Source organism: Bactrocera oleae, chromosome 4 (genome assembly GCF_042242935.1).
Source record: "Bactrocera oleae isolate idBacOlea1 chromosome 4, idBacOlea1, whole genome shotgun sequence".
Taxonomy (NCBI): Eukaryota; Metazoa; Arthropoda; class Insecta; order Diptera; family Tephritidae; genus Bactrocera; species Bactrocera oleae.
This window is the reverse complement of record NC_091538.1, coordinates 8,658,881-8,677,209: the sequence shown is the minus strand read 5'-3', so window position 1 is coordinate 8,677,209 and position 18,329 is coordinate 8,658,881. Positions and strand designations below refer to the sequence as shown.

The following is an 18,329-nucleotide window of genomic DNA, read 5'->3' as shown; positions in this document are numbered from 1 at the left end:
AAGAATAAAAGTGGCGTGAGAATTATTTATTGTTATCGCAGTTACGCGCATCTATGTTTACTGCTGTAGTGGTATTTACAATACGAACAGCTGTCTAAGCGCCACAAGGTGAATGGAAAGATTATTTTTATTTTGCTTTTTTGTAGAATATATAAAACTGCAAACTCTGATAATTGGAGAAAGGCGAAACTTTTTGTATCGCTAGTTCCTATAATAACCTATGTTACTCTACTAAACATTGTTGTTCGGTTATTTTTGGTTAAGATCCCTTTTGCAGCGCTCATACGAAACCAAACTTAAGAAATAAGCTATAATTTTAAAGCTAGAAATCAGCTTTGCATGACAATAACAAATATAATGTGGTGCGTATTGTTTCAGATTGAGCATATCCCTTTGAAGTGATTTTTGTTGATTTGGAACCCTTTTGCAGCTGTCATAAGAAACCAATAAAAATAAATAAGACATGGTTTTAATAGTAAAAATCAGCTCTGCATGACAATCATAATTATAATATGGTGCGTGATGTTTCAGTTTACACATAATTCTTTGAAGAGCTTATGCTTTCTTACCCGTATCTATACATTATATAAAAGTGACTTTAAGAGTCAAGCTATGTAAGCTTGTAGAAAATGGTAAGTAACCACGTCTCGTGATCCCTCAACGGATCTACTTAATCGGTAGAAACTCGAATCTATATCCGGCCATGAACTGTCAGATCGGCAAAACTACAAACTTAACAAAATCGCCCGACATCACGCATTTCGAACGAATCCGAATTTATATTTGAACTTTTGGGCTCACTACAGTCTCATTTCTTTTCCTCTCTGTTGGCAAATTGGTATTTTAAAACGCTTCTGATTTCTTATGCAAACAAAAACATCTTATTTATTTCTTTCACAGTAAGAACAATTCAATTACCAATTATTTTTTATAGTCTACTACTTCTCTTCTGAGGAAAAACGTCGTTCTAATTAGCTATAATTTTTCAAAAACTACAGATCAGCTCCAAACGCGCATATCTAGACTTCCGTAATGCAATAATTAAAATGTACTTTGGTATGCTCCTTATTTCCCCTTTGTTTTTGCCTTCAAATGAACCCAGCAATACGTTGCGGTGCCATTGAAGTGCATTAATACCCGCTGGCCCTACACATACTCTTACACACAGTAGCCACATGTGCAACACTTGCAACTCAAGTACACGCCGCCCACCTACCGTGGTGCCTCAATGCGTTGGCTATGGCCTCATCTAACGTTACATATATTGTCGTTCGTCTCATAGTGTTCATAATTCACGCAGTGGCGATCGACGGGTGATCTCACAGCAGCGTTGTGGTGCGCCCAACTGCAAGCATATGCCACCGCGTCATGCCTCATTTATTGGAAAGTGAAAAATAATAATTATAGTTTAAAAAAGAAACGAGATTAAACACAATGCAAACGCATTGAATTTGTGCGCGTCAGTCGCTGGAGTGAACTCTGATGTGCCTCTTGGCATAAGCACCATAGTAGCATCGTGGATCCGAGCGCACACATATATCACTAGTGGTTGCCTGGGACATACAAACAAGCTTGTCTGTGTTATTATTTGTTGGTTTTTCTCCCTTTTTTGCAACTTCCAATTTGCTAGCCTTTGCAATTGCTCGCGTTTCATGGTTTATTTCCTTAATTTGATCGCTTCAAGTGGGCACAATGGTAAACTGCAAAGTTGTTTACCAATTCTGCATGCGTTTTTTTTACATTTTTTTCTTTAACATATATCAGCCATATGAGTGTGTTTACTCGAATATTTAGCTTAGAAGAAATTGCTCGAAATTAATTTTTTTTTCACTCTTTTCCTTTGCAGCACGAGTCCGAGCACACTGAAGGATGTTACAATGGAGCATTCATGTGAGTATTATGTAACAACATGCAATATAAAACATACGGTAGGGGTATTCTCTATGTCTGGGAAATTCGTTTAACGCAATGGGAAATAAATAGACAAAGATTCGATGCTACATTATAGAAGTTAGGTTAGCATAGGTTTTCGAAACTGAACTCCGGTTGGTAGAACAAAAAACTCCTGAAAATTGAATAAACTTTTAGATACCGAGGCAGTACTTTGAACTCCTCACAAAAACAATGTTAAAGCGATTTATGTCGATGGCAGATAGTTCCCTTGGTTGGATAAGACTAGTCCAGTCTCAGAAAAGCCGGACAATCATAAAGAAATGACGATCTTAAAGACATTTAAAAAAATTTGCATCTGACAAATTTTATAGTTTTAACGTACCGATACTAATTAGACAGATGCAAAACCCCTGTAACTAGAGAGAATCGAGCCTAGCTGAGTTAATGTTCATCTCTTAAATTCAACCTGAGTCTGAAGAACCTTGCCTTTTTATATACTGTACAGGGTGTTTTAGTTTGCCAGGCAGTTTGAAACTCACAGAAGATAAAAACTGAGACCGCGCTGAGTCGATTTAGTCATGTCTGTTTATCTGTTCGTATCAATTTTTGGGATATCGATCTGAAATCTCGCACACGTTTTTTTCTCCCCATGAAGTTGTTCAATTGTCGAAGCCGCCGATATCGGACCACTATAGCATATCTGTCATACAAACAAAACGTTCGGAATCAAGTGCTTGTAGGGAAACTTTCCCATTTGACGAGATAACTTCACGAAATTTGGCATGGCTTACTGCCATGGCTACTTAAATGCTGCCTCTAAAAATCTATCCATGACCTCAACTAAAGCTTATATCAAAGTCGGGTTACAAACCCACAGTTGCCCATCTTTCCATTTTTTGTATATTTTCGCCTTATTTTTTCATTATTTGTTCTACTACCTAGTTCAATAACTTTTCATAGTAGGTAATTGCAAAAGTCATAAACATTTTTGACTTGAAGTTGAAAATTAGTTTTGAATTGTGGAAAAAAATAATAAAAATAAATAGATTTTTTTATAAACGTACTTTCAAAACTAAATTGAACAACTAATATTACAAAAATTTTCAAATAACTGAAATATACAACTCTGGTTTGGAACCACTACCAACACACACACACATTCACACAAAACGCATGCATTAAATGCAAATGCCGACAACAAGAGCAAACAAATAGCGAATTATAATAAAATAAGAAAAAAAGGAGAAAAGTTTAGAATTTCCAGAGCAACATAAAACGCAAACGAAATCTCGCCATGCGTCGCAGCGTGTGCAGCATGAATAGTTCGCCGGACTCGAAAGAGAAATTATTTGTCTTCAAGCGCAGCTCACACACGCCGCTCAGCGAGACGGATTCGAGTGCGGATGGTAAAAAGCGTAACGTTGAGCAAACTATTAATTTAATTATTTTAATTTTTTTCTTTGCAAATTGTGTTAAATAAGTTATATAATGTATTTTTTTCTATATTTTGTCTGCACACAGATGGTGTTGGATTTCCGTGTGTCAGCCTACAGGGTCACGGCACGACCTCGCCGCCGGTGCAGGGTCGCTCCGTGCGCGAATTCGAAGAGCAAATGGCATCGCTGCGCAAGGAGAATTTCAATTTGAAGCTGCGTTTATATTTTCTCGAAGAGAGTGTGCCCGGTTATCATCAAGCGAATGCCGAGGGTCATGAGTCGCTTATGAAGCAGCTGATCGAAACAAAGGTATTAAACATTTTAAAAATATACCATTTTATTTATTGTGTATTGACCGTCATTAAATAATTTCTTTGCGCAGGTTGAAATTGAAATTTTACGTAAGGAACTGGAACAGAAACAGGAGTTACTGAAGGAAGCTGCGCAGGCCATGAATCACATGGAGGAGATACAGAAAGAAACTGAGATGAAGGGGCAGGCGTTTATTGAAGAACTCAAGCAGAAGATACAGTTTTTGGAGGTTAGTAAAAATTAATAAATTTTAAAGTAAATATAGAAAAGAAAAGCGTTAAATTTGAGTTATTCATAGAAACATTTTTAAATTAGTAATGCTGAAAAAATATACGTAGTTGTTTTAATTTTTTTAAACTTTGTATTAATATTAATATGTATGTATATGAGATTATTAATATTGATAAAAAATTTTAAACTTAAGAAATATTTTAAATATAATAATAATAATAATGATAAAAAATATAACACTATTGCATTAATAAAAAATAATAATAAAAATCCAGTGAAATTTATTAATCATAATAAACAATTATAGTTTTAAGAAAATAATTTTAACCAACTTTAAGAGAAAAAAAACAAAGTTTTTAAAGGATCTTATTTTATTTAGATTATATTGAAACAGCTTTATAAAAAGTAATAATCTGAACTTAAAACTAAAATAATAAAGCTTTTAAAGGACTTATTTTATTTAGAGTATAATATAAATGTATTATAAAAAGTAATAATCTGAACTGCACTGAAAATTCCAAAAAAAAAATTCAATTTTTTTAGAGCAAGAAAAAAAATTTTATAAACGCAGATCAAATTTTAGTATTTTAAAATATTTCTCTCCAACAAAAAAATATGCAAAAATAAGAGAAAATTATTGATTATTTTTTAAATTATTAGCTTAAATTTGTTTACTTATTATGCCAATTGTTTCAAAAAAAATAATAATAATAATTCCGTTAAAAATATAATTTTATTTTATTTTAATAACAAAAAAATCCAAAAAAACATAAATTTTTTTTTTAATTTTCCGAAAAAAATATAAAACTTTAATTTTCCACAAAGGACATTTACAAATATTATATGTGCCTGTTTTGTTTTGGATTTTATTTGAAATTCGTATTATTATATAAAAATAAAATTACGTTTTGTTTAATTATGAAATAAAAATAAAATTTTTTATTTTATTTTTTTTTTACTATCAATAAAAAATGGTAACATTTTGTGGTATTTAATTGCAAGAGTTAAAAAAAATTGTAAAATTGCTTGTCGTGAGAACGGTTTTTTTGTATAAAATCTCTTAACTTAAACCCGCAAATAACTGTATTTAATAGTGGAAGAGAGAGAGAATAGAATAATTAAAAAGCAAAAAATATTGATTACTAATTCCTTAAAGCCGTTTTGAGCTTTTTTCTTTTAATTAATCCTTTCGCTTTCATTTCTCACTCTAGATGGAACGCGATTTGGATAAGACTCAGCAAAGCGGTTTTATGAATGATTTGCTTGGACATTCAGAGATTTCGGAAAATGTCAATACTTTACAAAAAGTTTGTATAATTTTACTTAATTTAGTGCTACGTATTATTTAATAATAATAAAAAACTAAAAAAAAAAAATAAATGAATTCACTTAACTCATAGAAAAAACTCTTCCTCTTTTATTCTCTAACATTTTTGCTTGCTTTGCTGACGCTTCACCTTCAATTACACCACAGATACGTGAGCTTGAGGGCATGGTCACACAGTCGGAGAGTAAAATTATGTCAATGCAAACACAGAACAACAAGTTTGAAGAGATTATTGCGAAGCGTGATGAGACAATCAAGGAATATGAGGAGAAAGTAAAGGAACTAGCTTTCCAAAATGCTGAACTCTTGGAGATGATGGAGAACAAGGAAAAGGATATGGCGAATATTGAGGTAAGCTTTTTTGATTTAGCTGCAGTCAGAATATAAATATTTTGCCTTGCATTTGAGTTGAGCTCGTAAAAGCTGTAGTGCTCACATTAAACTATATATTGCTGTAATAAGTGTCTAGCTCCTTGACATTTTAGCTCGAATTGTTAATTTTTTTATGCCTTCTTCTGCTTTATTCTTAATATAATCAACCTCTCATTGCTATAAACTTTCGCTTAAAGCTTAATTTGAAAAGTCTACGTCTGTGTAATGCCGATTTGAAGGAAGATAACAGTAGTTTAATTGAAGCATTGAAGTCCACACAAGATAACTTCCATAAAGAGTTTTCAAATATGAAAGTATGCGAAAAGCGCATGCGCGAACAACAAGATGCATTAAGCCAAATGCAAGTAAGTTTCAAGAAAAGAGTTCTGAGTTTAATTATTAGTTAGAAATGTAGTTAGATATCTAGCATTTAGTTTGTTAGAATCTTAATGTAGTACAGTTAGCTTTTTTTAGGTAAATATATGTAGTTCCCCTAAACTCAAATTTATTATAGTTTTATTAGTTAGGTTAAGAGAAGTGTGATGAGTTCAGAAAATAATAATTTTTAGCAATACAACTTATTTTTAAAGTAAATATTTTTCAGAACTTTTTATTTAAAAACTAAAATTATTTATAATAGATACATCCAACATAATTTTTAGCCTGCAAATTGTTTATTGAAACAAGAGTATGAATATTAACTCATTTCGATTTCGAAAATTTTGTTCGAATACTTTTTTATTTTGATTACGAAACATTTTTGCGAATGTCTATTCATTTCTACTTCGAAATATTTGCTCGAATATCAATGCGTTTTGATTTTGAAAAACTATATAAACTATATAGCTATATATAATATCAATTCATTTCAATTTCAAAAAATGATTTGTTCGATTACCAATTCATATAAATTTAAAAAAAAAACATTTCGATTGTAAAAAATTTGATAGAATACCATCTTTTTTCAATTTCGAAAAATTTGTTCCAATTCATTTCGGTTTCAAAAGATTTGTTAGAATACCCATTCATTTCGATTTAAAAAAAATTCGGTCATATACATATGTACGTTCGAAATATCAATTCATTTCGATTTAAAAAAATTTAATTTCGATTTCGAAAGATTTGTTAGTATGCCAATTCATTATTATTTCGAAAAACTAGTTTTAATACAAATTCATTTCATTTTCCAAATATTTGTTATAATACCATTTTATCTCGATTTCGAAAGATTTGTTTGAATACCATTACAAATGTTTCCTCGAATACCAATTCATTTCAAATTTGAAATATTTTTTTGCAAATATCTATCAAATTCAGTTTCAAAGTCTTTGTTCGAAAACCAGTTCATTGCAATTTCGAAGAACTAGTTCGAATACTAACACAATTCGATTTCGAAAAATTTGAATATTTATTTATTTCGATTTCGAAAAATTTGTTCGAATCGAGATGCGACGTTACCTTTCGAATAATTTTAAATTTTACCATATGCTACAGAAATTTTTTATTATATGGACTAATATTAGTATTTTAAGTCTTAAACTTTAAAACTCAAGCTTACTCGCACATGCACAATATTTGGTTTCGAAATTTTTTATTACTCGTTATATTAATATTCGTTCCAAAACACAACATATTACCCTATCAGAAGCAACAAATCAACGCAACAAATGTCTACTTTGTATTCCATAATACTTCATAGACTTGAAAGTAGTTTTGAGTTTTCGAAAATTACCGTATTCGTCAGCAGTTGTACAAATTATAAGTAATCACGCCATTTTGAAATATAATTTGCATTCATTATCTACCTAAAAATCCTTTTCACCTACGCACTGCTGCTTCTTCCACTCCCAACCACTAACCAACCGACAACAGTCGACAATTTCCCTCAAGACCGCGAACACCGCACGCCTACTCGAACGCATACAAGACTACGAGAAAATGGTGACCAAAATGAATTTCGAACGCAATTTAGCCAAGCGCGAGAATCGCTTTTTCCGCGCCATCATCGCCAAATTGCAGCGCAATAAGAACGAATGCTTCACCATCGAAAAGGAGGAGTTCTTTCAACAATATGCGCATGAGTACGATGAGAAGCCAGTCGATTGTAATAAACAATATGAAATGAATTATCGCGATATGCTTAAGGGACGTGGCGATTTTCATGGTGAATATTTGCTAAAACAAAAATTATTGGTCAACTATAGCAATAATGCCAAGTACAGCAGCAAAGTGGTGGAGAAGTGTGAACACGATTTGCCAGAGAGCAAATCGATTGTCAAATGTTGTTATCTAAATGATGGTTGCGCACGCCACCGAGGTCTTGGCTTGAGTGGTGGTGATGGCGGCTATGGCGGCGGTGTTGGCTTCAGCTGTGATGAGCTGGACGATGTCGTTCATGAGCCAGCATTTCCCATACGCTACACAATCAGCGATGCGAGCATGTTTGCCGACTGTGATGCTGGCGGTGCGAGCGGTGCATGTACATCGCGCTCGGGTAGTTGCACTTCGTTGCAGGCAAATTTTTCAGCAGCAAGCATTTATTGTGGCGACGTCGCACCACCGACCGTCACAGATAGTGTATGTATGCAGGTGAGCGTGGTCTGTTGGGTGTGCATATTTTACGTGATTTTTATGGGCTTTTCTTTTTTTAATAAAAATTTTCAGCATAAGCGGCACAGCCAAATGCCAAATGTGGATGGCGTACGTTTTGTCTATTCAAAATTTGGAAATTTTTAGCGAAACTCACCCTTTATTACATTTCACTACAAACGCTCTATCTAAATATTGGTCCACCGTTAGGCTTGAGTCGTGCGGCGATAGCTAAGTTCAGGCGTCAAAGCTTAAATGCCGTTCAAAATTTTATGCACGAAATACTGCATGCAAACGCCGTAAATGAGACTTAATTATGCGTTTTGTGTGTACGCATGCGCAACAGCTGGTTTAACATTACACTGATTTCTTGTATTACAATTTTGTTGCATATTCATACAAATTACCAAAAATTTCTTTTTCTATTATATAATATTAGTACTTGTATGTATGTATATATATATATATATTTATGTGTGTATTTTACGACGGATTTTTTGATATTTGAGTTTAGTACACATGTATGTACATATATTTTTGTAAAAAAAAATTGCATGTTTGTAAAAATTTTTGAGAAATAAATTGCATTTATTTTTGCTATACTTTTACTAAAAGCTCAACTCAAATGCAATGCAAAAGCTTAATTTTTTCATTAATATAACTTTTATTTGAATTTTACTAATTCCACATTTTTTTTTTTATATGCGCATGCGCAGCGCGAATTAAAGGAAAAGAAGATCGCGTTGGCCGATAAGCTGTGTGAGTTGGACGATACGCAACAGGAGTTGGTGAAGCTGCGCAAAAGCTATGACACCGCCTGTCGTACGCTGCAACAGTTGCTGCAACGCGAGAAGAATCAGCAACAAGATGGCGGCAATCGTGCATTGAGCGACTCAGAGGCTTTGCAAAATCACTTGCAGAAATGCGATCATGAAAATACGATCAAGAATCTTGAAGCCGAAGTCAAGAAGAAGACTGCTGCCTTGCAGGTAATGCCTAAAATTTTATTGATTTTGAATTATAATTAGCTACGGTATAGCTGAATTTAACTGTTTTCTTTTTATACATATTTTTTTTCGTTTTTTATTTATTTATTTGTTGTTTTTTATTTTTTTTTGTTTTTGAATAATTTTTTGGTTTTTTTTGATATCTTAGTAGATAGTAGATAGAGAATCATTGATTCTTTTGAGAAAACAAGTTTAGAACTGAGTCTATCTAGCATTAGTTCAGTTTGGATGATGCCAGTTAAATACTGTATAATGATTGTTCATAGTTATACTTTAATCTATCGCTACTTCAATTACTACTTGTATTTACTCTTCAATGCAAGCGAACTGGAATTTCTAATTCTATTTTCTTCTCATTCTCTCCCGCCTTCACAGAATCTAGTCAACAATGAACTTTGGCAAAAGAATCGCGAAATCGAACGCCTCACAAAACTCCTCAACGCCAATACGACATCACCACTCTCACCAACCGCCGCCCGCAAGAATCTTGAGTCCCTACAATTGCAGCAATCATTCACAGAAAGTGACTACGCCAAAGCGCTGGAGCATAACAAACTACTGCAACGTAAAGTGGATGTGCTAAATCAGCGTTTGATCAGTGGACGTAGCAATGAAGCGCTGATCGAAGAATTGCGCTCGGAAGCGCGCACAGCACGTGCCGAAGCCGACAATGCAGAAACGTGTCGACGCGCCTATGCCAAAGTCTTTGGTGCGCTATCGGATCGTCTCTACGAGTTGGCCGGTTTCCTCAATTCGCTTATGAAGCACAAGGAGGTGTTGAGCTTCCTGTCAACGGATCGCCGACGTGCCATGCGCACAGCTGTTGACTGCAGTCTCGATTTGTCGACGAGCATACGTGAGACACTGACGACGGGCGATCAAAGCTTTGAAGGTTTAAGCAATTTATCGCGCCTGCTTTTGGACGACGATGAACATGAAGTTGTTGGACTCACCAATAAGACATTCAATTCACACGAAAACATGCCTGCGCGTCACTCCTTTGATGTTCTGCGCTCGGAGAACAAGGCATTGCGTAAGATATTGGATAGTCGTCGCAGTTGTGGTGGCACTGCAGACTATACGAAGGATGTCAAAGATCGACGCTCATTGCCACCATTCTTGTTGGATAATCTAAGCGAATCGGAGGCGTGGTCCGAGCCAGATCGGCAAGTGTCGATGGCGCGCATTGGACTGGAGGAGCACGGCGCGGCAGCTGCAAATGTCTCAGCGAAGGATGCGATCAGCAAGCAAACACCAGCAACGGCCGACACCGACAGCGAGAGCGAAAGTGATGCGCTGCAACAGAGCCGCACAACAAAACTGCGCAATCAGGAGCGTATTATGCAGCTGGAGAAGTTGATTGCACAGCGTGATGAGCGCATATTGATGGTGCAGTTTCAACTGGTCGAGGCGGACAACAATCTGAAGAAGGAATCTCTGCGTGCCATAACGCTGACGCAAGAAGTCGAGCAGTTGCGTCAACGCAATGAAGAATTAATAACCGATCTGATTGCGATCGGTAGTGAGCAGTCCAACAATAGCACCGCCGCCAACAACAGCTCGCTAATACAGCGGCAGATTGATGAAAAAACGCGCGCCGTCGAACAATTGCAAGGGGAGCGTGATCGCATTGCGGTGGAGGCGCGACTCGCCGAAATGCAAGTGGGCGCGCTAAAGGCCGACATTGAAGACATCAAGCAGAAGTATGAAATACAATTGAAGTTGGCCAGCGAAAAACAGCGTAAGCGCTTGGATACACTAAAGCATGAATTGGAGGAGCTGATGCAACAACGCCTGAAGGAACAAGAGCGCATACACAAAGACATGTTGACGCGTGAATGGACTATGCGCACCACTTACGAAGAATGCAAAGCGCAACTAACCGAATTGCAGACACAATACATTGAGTCACAACGCACTATCGACTATCTGACGGACAACGAGCAAGAGCTCAAACAAACGCTGATCACCAGCGAAATGGAAGTGCGCAGCCTCAAAAAGCAATTGGATGAAAGCGTACTGCAAGCATCCAAATTTATTACCGAACGTACAAAACTGTGCAATGAGAAGTTGCAATTGGAGAAACGTTTAATGGACTTGCAACAACAGCTGAGCGCTGCTGAAATACAACACACGACCACAACACAGCGTGTCACAGAACTGGAAGCACTGCAGCAAACATTAAGCGAACAATTGGCGCAAGCACAAGCAGCCTTGGCAGCTAAACGTTTGAATGCCAGCGATGCATCACAGTCGGGCTATGCCTCGGACGAAGTGCAGAAGTCGAGCACGAAACGTGAAAGCAATTCGTCGCCCGATTTGGGTATACACAGCGATACGGGACGTGTGTCGAGTGTGGAATTGTCCAATTTGCAGCACTCGCTGCTAAAGACTGTGCCCATGCCGAGCGCTGGTGAGAAGGTCACGAAGGAAGGTGAGTACCAATAATACAAATTTTTTTTTATATTTAAAAGATTGCTTGCATGCAAATCTTTACGAAGCTTGAAAGTTATACCAAGTATAAAAACTAATTATCCCAAGTATATTTGTGGATCGCGTTTCTTGTTTGTTGAAAGTTCCCAGAAGAAAACGTCAGAAATCCTATAATACAAGTATATATATGTATAAATGCTTAGCGTGACGAGCTGAGTCGATCTAACCATGACCGTCGGTCGAGCTGTTGGTCTGTATATACGCGAACTAGACCCTCAGTTTTTGAGATATCGATCTGAAATATTGCACACGTCCTAATCTCACTAGGAAGCTGCTCATTTGTCGGAACCGCCGATATATAGTGCTCCGATTTCCACATACCACCGCCATACAAACTGAACGATCCAAATCAAGTCCTTGTATGAAAAAATTTTTTATTTGTCAAGGCTATTATAGCTTAGGTGTTTTTCTTGTGTTTTATTCCATTAACAACAACAACAACAACCTTTACAGATATCAAATACAGCAAACAGGATAAGAGCAACATGAACGCATTCGCGAGCAAACGCCCACAACACAGTTCATCCTCTGATCTGGGTATTGAGAGCGATACGGGACGCATCTCCAGCATGGATATCAAAAATGGTATGACAATTTTGAAAATAATATATTTTTTTTTTATAATAATAAACGCTTTATTGCCATACACATCACATGCAGAATCCCCAACCCGCACAGAGACGGATGACAGCAACACAGAGAATAAGATGAGTGTGGCCAATGTAAATATGAGTGCCACCACCGCCAACGCAGGCACCCACCCCATACACGATTGCATTAAGGTAGAACAAGAAAATGCCGAATTGCGACGCAAACTCGTACAAACGAAGCGCGCATTCGAAGAGACATATAAGAAATTGCACATAGCAAATCAGCGTAAAGAAACCTTCCAGAAAGAGATTAAAGATCAAATACTAAAAACGAAAAATGTACTAAAATATGCGCGCCTACATATGGCTAAAGTGCAGCAACCTAATGCACCGCATCATCATCAAACAGATGCACATGAGCAAGAAACACAACAACAGCAAAAACAACATCATCATCATCAGCAACAACAACAGCAACGTAATGTAACAAATGATGGTGGCGCCAGCACGTCAAAATCAAGTAGTGATGCACCGCATTAATGTGTTATTATTGTTTTTGGATAGTTCAACCAAATACACACACTCACTCACACACAAACAGCGAGATTACTAAATTATAGCGCATAGTGAATGTAACTAAATGATATGTACAACAAAAAAAAAAGCTCATGCAGACAATTAATTGCAATTGCACCCACATCACATTAACCACACACGCACACAAATATATTTACATTATTTACATTACATACCCATATGCTAATTTAGACAAATATTAGTTTATTTAGCGCTTAAATGCATAGTTATTAAGCTAATTTTGTAGCATTTAAGCACTTTACCCATATATACATACATACATATATCTAAAGACAGTTATTTTTGTTATTGTTTCATTTTTGCTATTCAATATATTCACAATGTATTTATTTATAGAATTTGTTGTATGTATGTAAACATGTTATTCGCGCATTACTTTAAGTAATTAATTAATTAACTTCATATTTCCATTAGCACGACATACACACTTACATATATTAATTAACAAAATGTCCCTACAAAATTAGTTTATATTTATAATAATATTATTTTAGTATAGTGAACGCCCCATATTTTTGCTTAAATGTTTTAAGTTTTTGAATTAATTTTCAGAAATAAGCATGTTGTTAAAAATTGTATAAAAAAAACAAAATAATTTTATGCAATTACAAAAAAATCAACCCTGTTTTTGAAACGTTTTGGTTTTTAAGTAAATGAGGCCCAGTAGTGTTTAAAAAATTCCAAAATCTTTTATTATTTTTTTTTAAATGTTTTTTTTTTTCTAAACAACCAACACCAAAAAATAGTTAGAAAAAGTAAATTTTTTTTTCATTCTTTTGAATATGTTATTTTTTGTTTTGCACAACTAATTTGTGCTTGTTTAAAAAAAAAATTGGTTTACATAAAAAAAAAATTGGCTAGTTTAGAAAAAAATTGTTTTGTATAAAAAAAATGAGTTTATTATTATTTATCTATTCTACTTATTTATATAGAACTAAAAACCAAAAAAAAGCATAGGCTCTTTACAATACTAGCTACGAGTGCCATTTACACCGTTAACTGAAAAATAACGAGCCATATTTTTAAAGCACTTTCTGAAATATAAATAATTTCTTAATACAAAAAAAATATTATTATTAATACACAAAAATATAAAAAATAATAATTATACACAAAAACATTAATACAAAATATTTAATATATAATATGATTCACTCAGACTCATTTTTAATGCCATTAATTTAGTCCATTAATTAGCATGTACTATGTCATTTATACTTCGCATATAGCAATAATAATAATTTTAATATGTTAGTGTTTAAAAAATTAAAATTTTAAGTATGTTAATGATCCCTTCTAAAAGACTTAAATAGTAAATAAAAAATATTTGTTTTAATGGAAAAACTTAAGTTGAAGCAAATTTTATTAAACAATTTAATTTAATTTTTTGTTTTTAATTCTTTTTATTTTTAAATATTTTTTTTTAATAGTTTTTTTTTAATTCTTTAATTTTTTTTAACCATTATATTTTATATATATTATTTTTTTATTTTAATTAAAAGCATGTTTTTATTCTCATACTTTTTTAACTAATATATTTTTAGTTATTATTATTAATTATTATTTTTTTTTTAAACTTCCGTATACGAGATGTGTTATGACTTACCCCAGCAGCAAAAAAAATCGTTGCAATTTAACGTTAAGCTTTTGTACTTTTATTGATAAAAGTCTATTCTAATGTGAAAATAAAATTTGTTTTACTTAAACCAATTCATTATTAGACATGTAAATGTTATTATTATTATTTAACAATCATAAAAAACAATTTTATAATTGGGGTATAGCGCACCTCATCTAGTACAGCATTGTGAGATTGGTCACCTCGTATACGGAAGGTTAATTTTTATAAGTTTTTTTTTTGTTTAATTTTTGTTTATTTAATAATTATTATTTATTTTTTTATTGACTATATATATTTTTATTGAATAAATATTTTTTTATATGTCATTTGTTTATTTTATAATATATTTTTTTAATAATTGTAATATTTTCTTTTTTTGTTTATTTATTTTTATTGATTATATAATATTATTTTTTATATCACTATATTTTTATTATTATTTAAAAATATATATATATTTCATACATTTTGGATTTTATTTAATTAATTTTCTTTTACTACTGTTTTTTTTTTTGATTTATTGTTTGAAAAAAAATTACTTCTTTGATTATTTTAACTTGTTATTTCTTTTATATATGTCTATTAAATTTTTCTTAACTTTTATTTATTATATTTATTTGATTATTAACTATTATTATTTAATTTATGTTTTTATTTATTATTTATTATCATTTTATTATATACCTCTATTTTATTATTTTTTCTCTGCAAAATTTAATTTTCTATAATTATAATAATTATGTTATTTTTTATTCGGTTAGTTTTTTTATAATAGCATAAAAAAATTGGGTGGAAAAAATCCAGTTTCTAATTTAAAAATCCTTCACGAGCACTTTTTAAATAACTTGTTGAAAACACTTTCCTAAACTTCATTAACAGCTCTGCATATAGCAACTAACATTAAAAATATGTAAACAGAAAAGCAAGAAAAAAAATCAAATTATTGGTAAAATTAAAAAATCAAAGAAAATAAATGAAATTATAACAAAGGAATAAAAATCAACGGTAAAGAGTGTTAAGGCGGGATTTAGTATTTTTTTTTTACAAAAGCCACAATTTTCTTTTAGAATTTTTTTTTTGTTACAAAAATAACTACTATTTTATTAAAAAAAAAACTTTTTTTACAAAAACCAAAATTTCTATTAGAAAAAAAAATTTTTTTCTTACAAAAACAACAACAATTTTCTATCAGAAAAAAAAATGTAGTGCAAAATAATGAAAATATAAATGAATAAATATTTCCGAACTTCACCAAGCTGGCCGAATAATAGTAAATCCGCCATTTTGAATTCCGAGTAAGCCTGCTTGTGTATATATATAGCCTTTTTTCTTAAATTGTATTTATTAAAAGATCAAAAAGCTAACCCAATCGGCAAAAAAGCAAATGCAAACCTTCAGATAAGTGCTTATCGACAATGTTGCTATACACATGCTGATAGACTCATATTTGTTTATGTTGATAGACGCATATGTTTGCATGCTTTAAACTTGCTAATAAGAAAATGCACATATACTAGTATGTACTAACTGAATATAGTTTTATAAATAAAATTGCTATATCTTCTTAATTTTTACTAAAATTTTCATATCATCTGCATACATCTATCATTTCCAAAAAAATAAAACATATTTTTATTTTAAGTTTTGAATATAAATATATATAAAAGTATGAAAATACTGATTGATAACTGTGAGCCAAAATCTACACTTAACTAAAAATATATGTATAAAAAATACGAGAAAAAAAATTTCAAAAATTCTGAAAAAAAATTATAAAATTTCTGAAAAAAAATTTCAAAAATTCTGAAAAAAATTATAAAATTTCTGAAAGATTAAAATAAAAAATTAGTTTTTCTCACATGCTTCTGGCGCTAAGTATCATTTTATTTTATTATTTTCTATTTTAGTTAGCTATCGCAGAGGATATTGAGGACTTCATCTAAGCTGACTGGCTTTGAAACGATAAACAGCATGGAAGAACGCAACAGCAAAAAAAAAAACCAAAAAAATAATGCAATATTTTTTATTATTTATTAATTAATATTTATTTATTTGGTTTTTTATTTACGTTTCTTAATTAATAATTTATGTTTATAATTTATTTTAGTTTCAATTTCATAATTTTTTCAATTGTTTAGACTTTAAGAAATATTATTTTATTTATTTGCTGTTTTTTTTTAAATTATTTTGCAGTTTACGCCTGCTTTTTGAACCTAACAGTCTGACACAAAAGAGTTGCTACTAAAATCTCTATTTGTATAGAGTTCTTTTACGACACATATTATATTTAACAGCTTGATAAAAAAATGATAATAAAGTTAAAATTTATTAAAAATAATTTATTAAAAAAATAATACAATATTAAACAAACAATTATTATTTATTAATACATAAAGTTGGGAAATAAAAATTTTTAAAAACATTATTGTAAATAACTAATGTAAATTGTTATTAGCTATTAGAGGCAATTTAAAATATTTTTAGTAATAAATTTTTAAAATATTTAATAAACAATTGTTAACAAAAAATTATTATAAATGTACCAAAAGTAATATAAAACGATTTGGTTTCGAATGTTACACATAAAAACTCGTAAGCAATAAAACACAAACTCAGCGCGACATTAATTAATTTGTATATAATATATATACAACAAAAAAGATAACGTTTTTATAGATTTAGAAGATGTAAGGTATTTATTTATTAATGATAATGTTAACACAATTTGTAACAAATGTATGTATGTAAATAACTCGTGTTTTTATATTCATAAAATGTAATTATATTTATCAAAAATAAAAAACGAATTTTAAAATAAATATTTTGTTTAATTTGTATACCCTAAACAGAGTATTTTAAGTTTGTAACAACTCGAAGGAAACGCCGCAGACTCTGTAAAGTAATACATATGTGTTAGCGATCAGCGTTAAGATCTGAGTCTCTTTAGCTATGTCCGTCTGACTGTCTGTATATACGCGAACTAGTACCTTAGTTTTTGAGATAACGATTTGAAATTTCGCACACATCCTTTGCTCCCCAAGAAGCTGCTCATTTGTCGAAACCGCGCGACAACAGACCACTATAGAATATAGCTGCCGAACAAACTGAACGATCGAAAAATGTACTTGTATGGAAAACTTTTTTATTTGACAAGTTATCTTAATGAAATTTGGCATTGACTATTGTTCAAGACTGCACAACAATCTGCGAACATATTGTTCGGATTGGACTACTATAGCATATAGCTGCCATATCCTGTTATACCTTTTTTTGCTATAAGATATTCACCAGCTATAACAGAGCAGTGAAATAGTCAACCACAAAAAGCATAACAACTACAAAACCACTTGAGAAAGTATTTAAAACTTTAGACAAAGCTTTAAATATATGTAGCAGAAATTAGATGTTATTGTTGTAGTAGCTACATATAACATTACCCAAAGAGTTAAGTAGCAGCAGAGAACGTAGAATAATTATTAATTAATAATTGCTTTAATTATTAATTGATTTAATAATTGTTAATAAATTATTCTACGTTCTCTGCTTTATGTAGCTCCGATTGTCTGCCAAACGTGCTTTATTGCATACTTTTAGGCGCGCAAGTAATAGAAAAACTCGTTAATTATTTGAAATAAAAATAGTTTATTGATATTTTTAGATTTCATGATGTGTTTCGACGTGTACGCATAGCCAATGCGGTGTATGTTGCATGAAAAAGTTTAATATTGTAAACATTACATATGGACTAATATGCTAAAGCAACAGTTTTTATTTTTCAAAATAGTTTTGAGTATTTTTTTTTTCGTTTTTGCTGTGAGTATACAAAATATTCTTTGCATAAATATACAAAATTGGTGCATT

General features: G+C 31.9%; 1 protein-coding gene across 12 annotated transcripts in view; it reads left to right on the top strand.

Annotated features, from left to right (window-relative positions):
- cnn (phosphodiesterase 4D interacting protein centrosomin) overlaps window positions 1–17,287 on the top strand; it is a 47,555-nt gene extending 30,268 nt beyond the window's left edge. For 8 of the 12 annotated variants that reach the window (XM_070109248.1, XM_070109256.1, XM_070109255.1 and 5 more), the window contains 11 exons: window positions 1,847–1,890; window positions 3,415–3,638; window positions 3,712–3,870; window positions 5,084–5,179; window positions 5,347–5,550; window positions 5,769–5,936; window positions 8,877–9,149; window positions 9,543–11,601; window positions 12,114–12,245; window positions 12,321–12,770; window positions 16,376–17,287. In XM_070109248.1, the coding sequence (XP_069965349.1) occupies window positions 1,847–1,890; window positions 3,415–3,638; window positions 3,712–3,870; window positions 5,084–5,179; window positions 5,347–5,550; window positions 5,769–5,936; window positions 8,877–9,149; window positions 9,543–11,601; window positions 12,114–12,245; window positions 12,321–12,770; window positions 16,376–16,398 (3,832 nt within the window). In that variant the 3' untranslated portion in view covers window positions 16,399–17,287. Of the gene's footprint in view, window positions 1–1,846; window positions 1,891–2,881; window positions 3,300–3,414; window positions 3,639–3,711; window positions 3,871–5,083; window positions 5,180–5,346; window positions 5,551–5,768; window positions 5,937–8,876; window positions 9,150–9,542; window positions 11,602–12,113; window positions 12,246–12,320; window positions 12,771–16,375 lie in introns of those variants that run through there. The other 4 variants (XM_070109249.1, XM_070109257.1, XM_070109250.1 and 1 more) reach the window with 4 other exon arrangements.
- The last annotated feature ends 1,042 nt before the right edge of the window (window positions 17,288–18,329 follow it).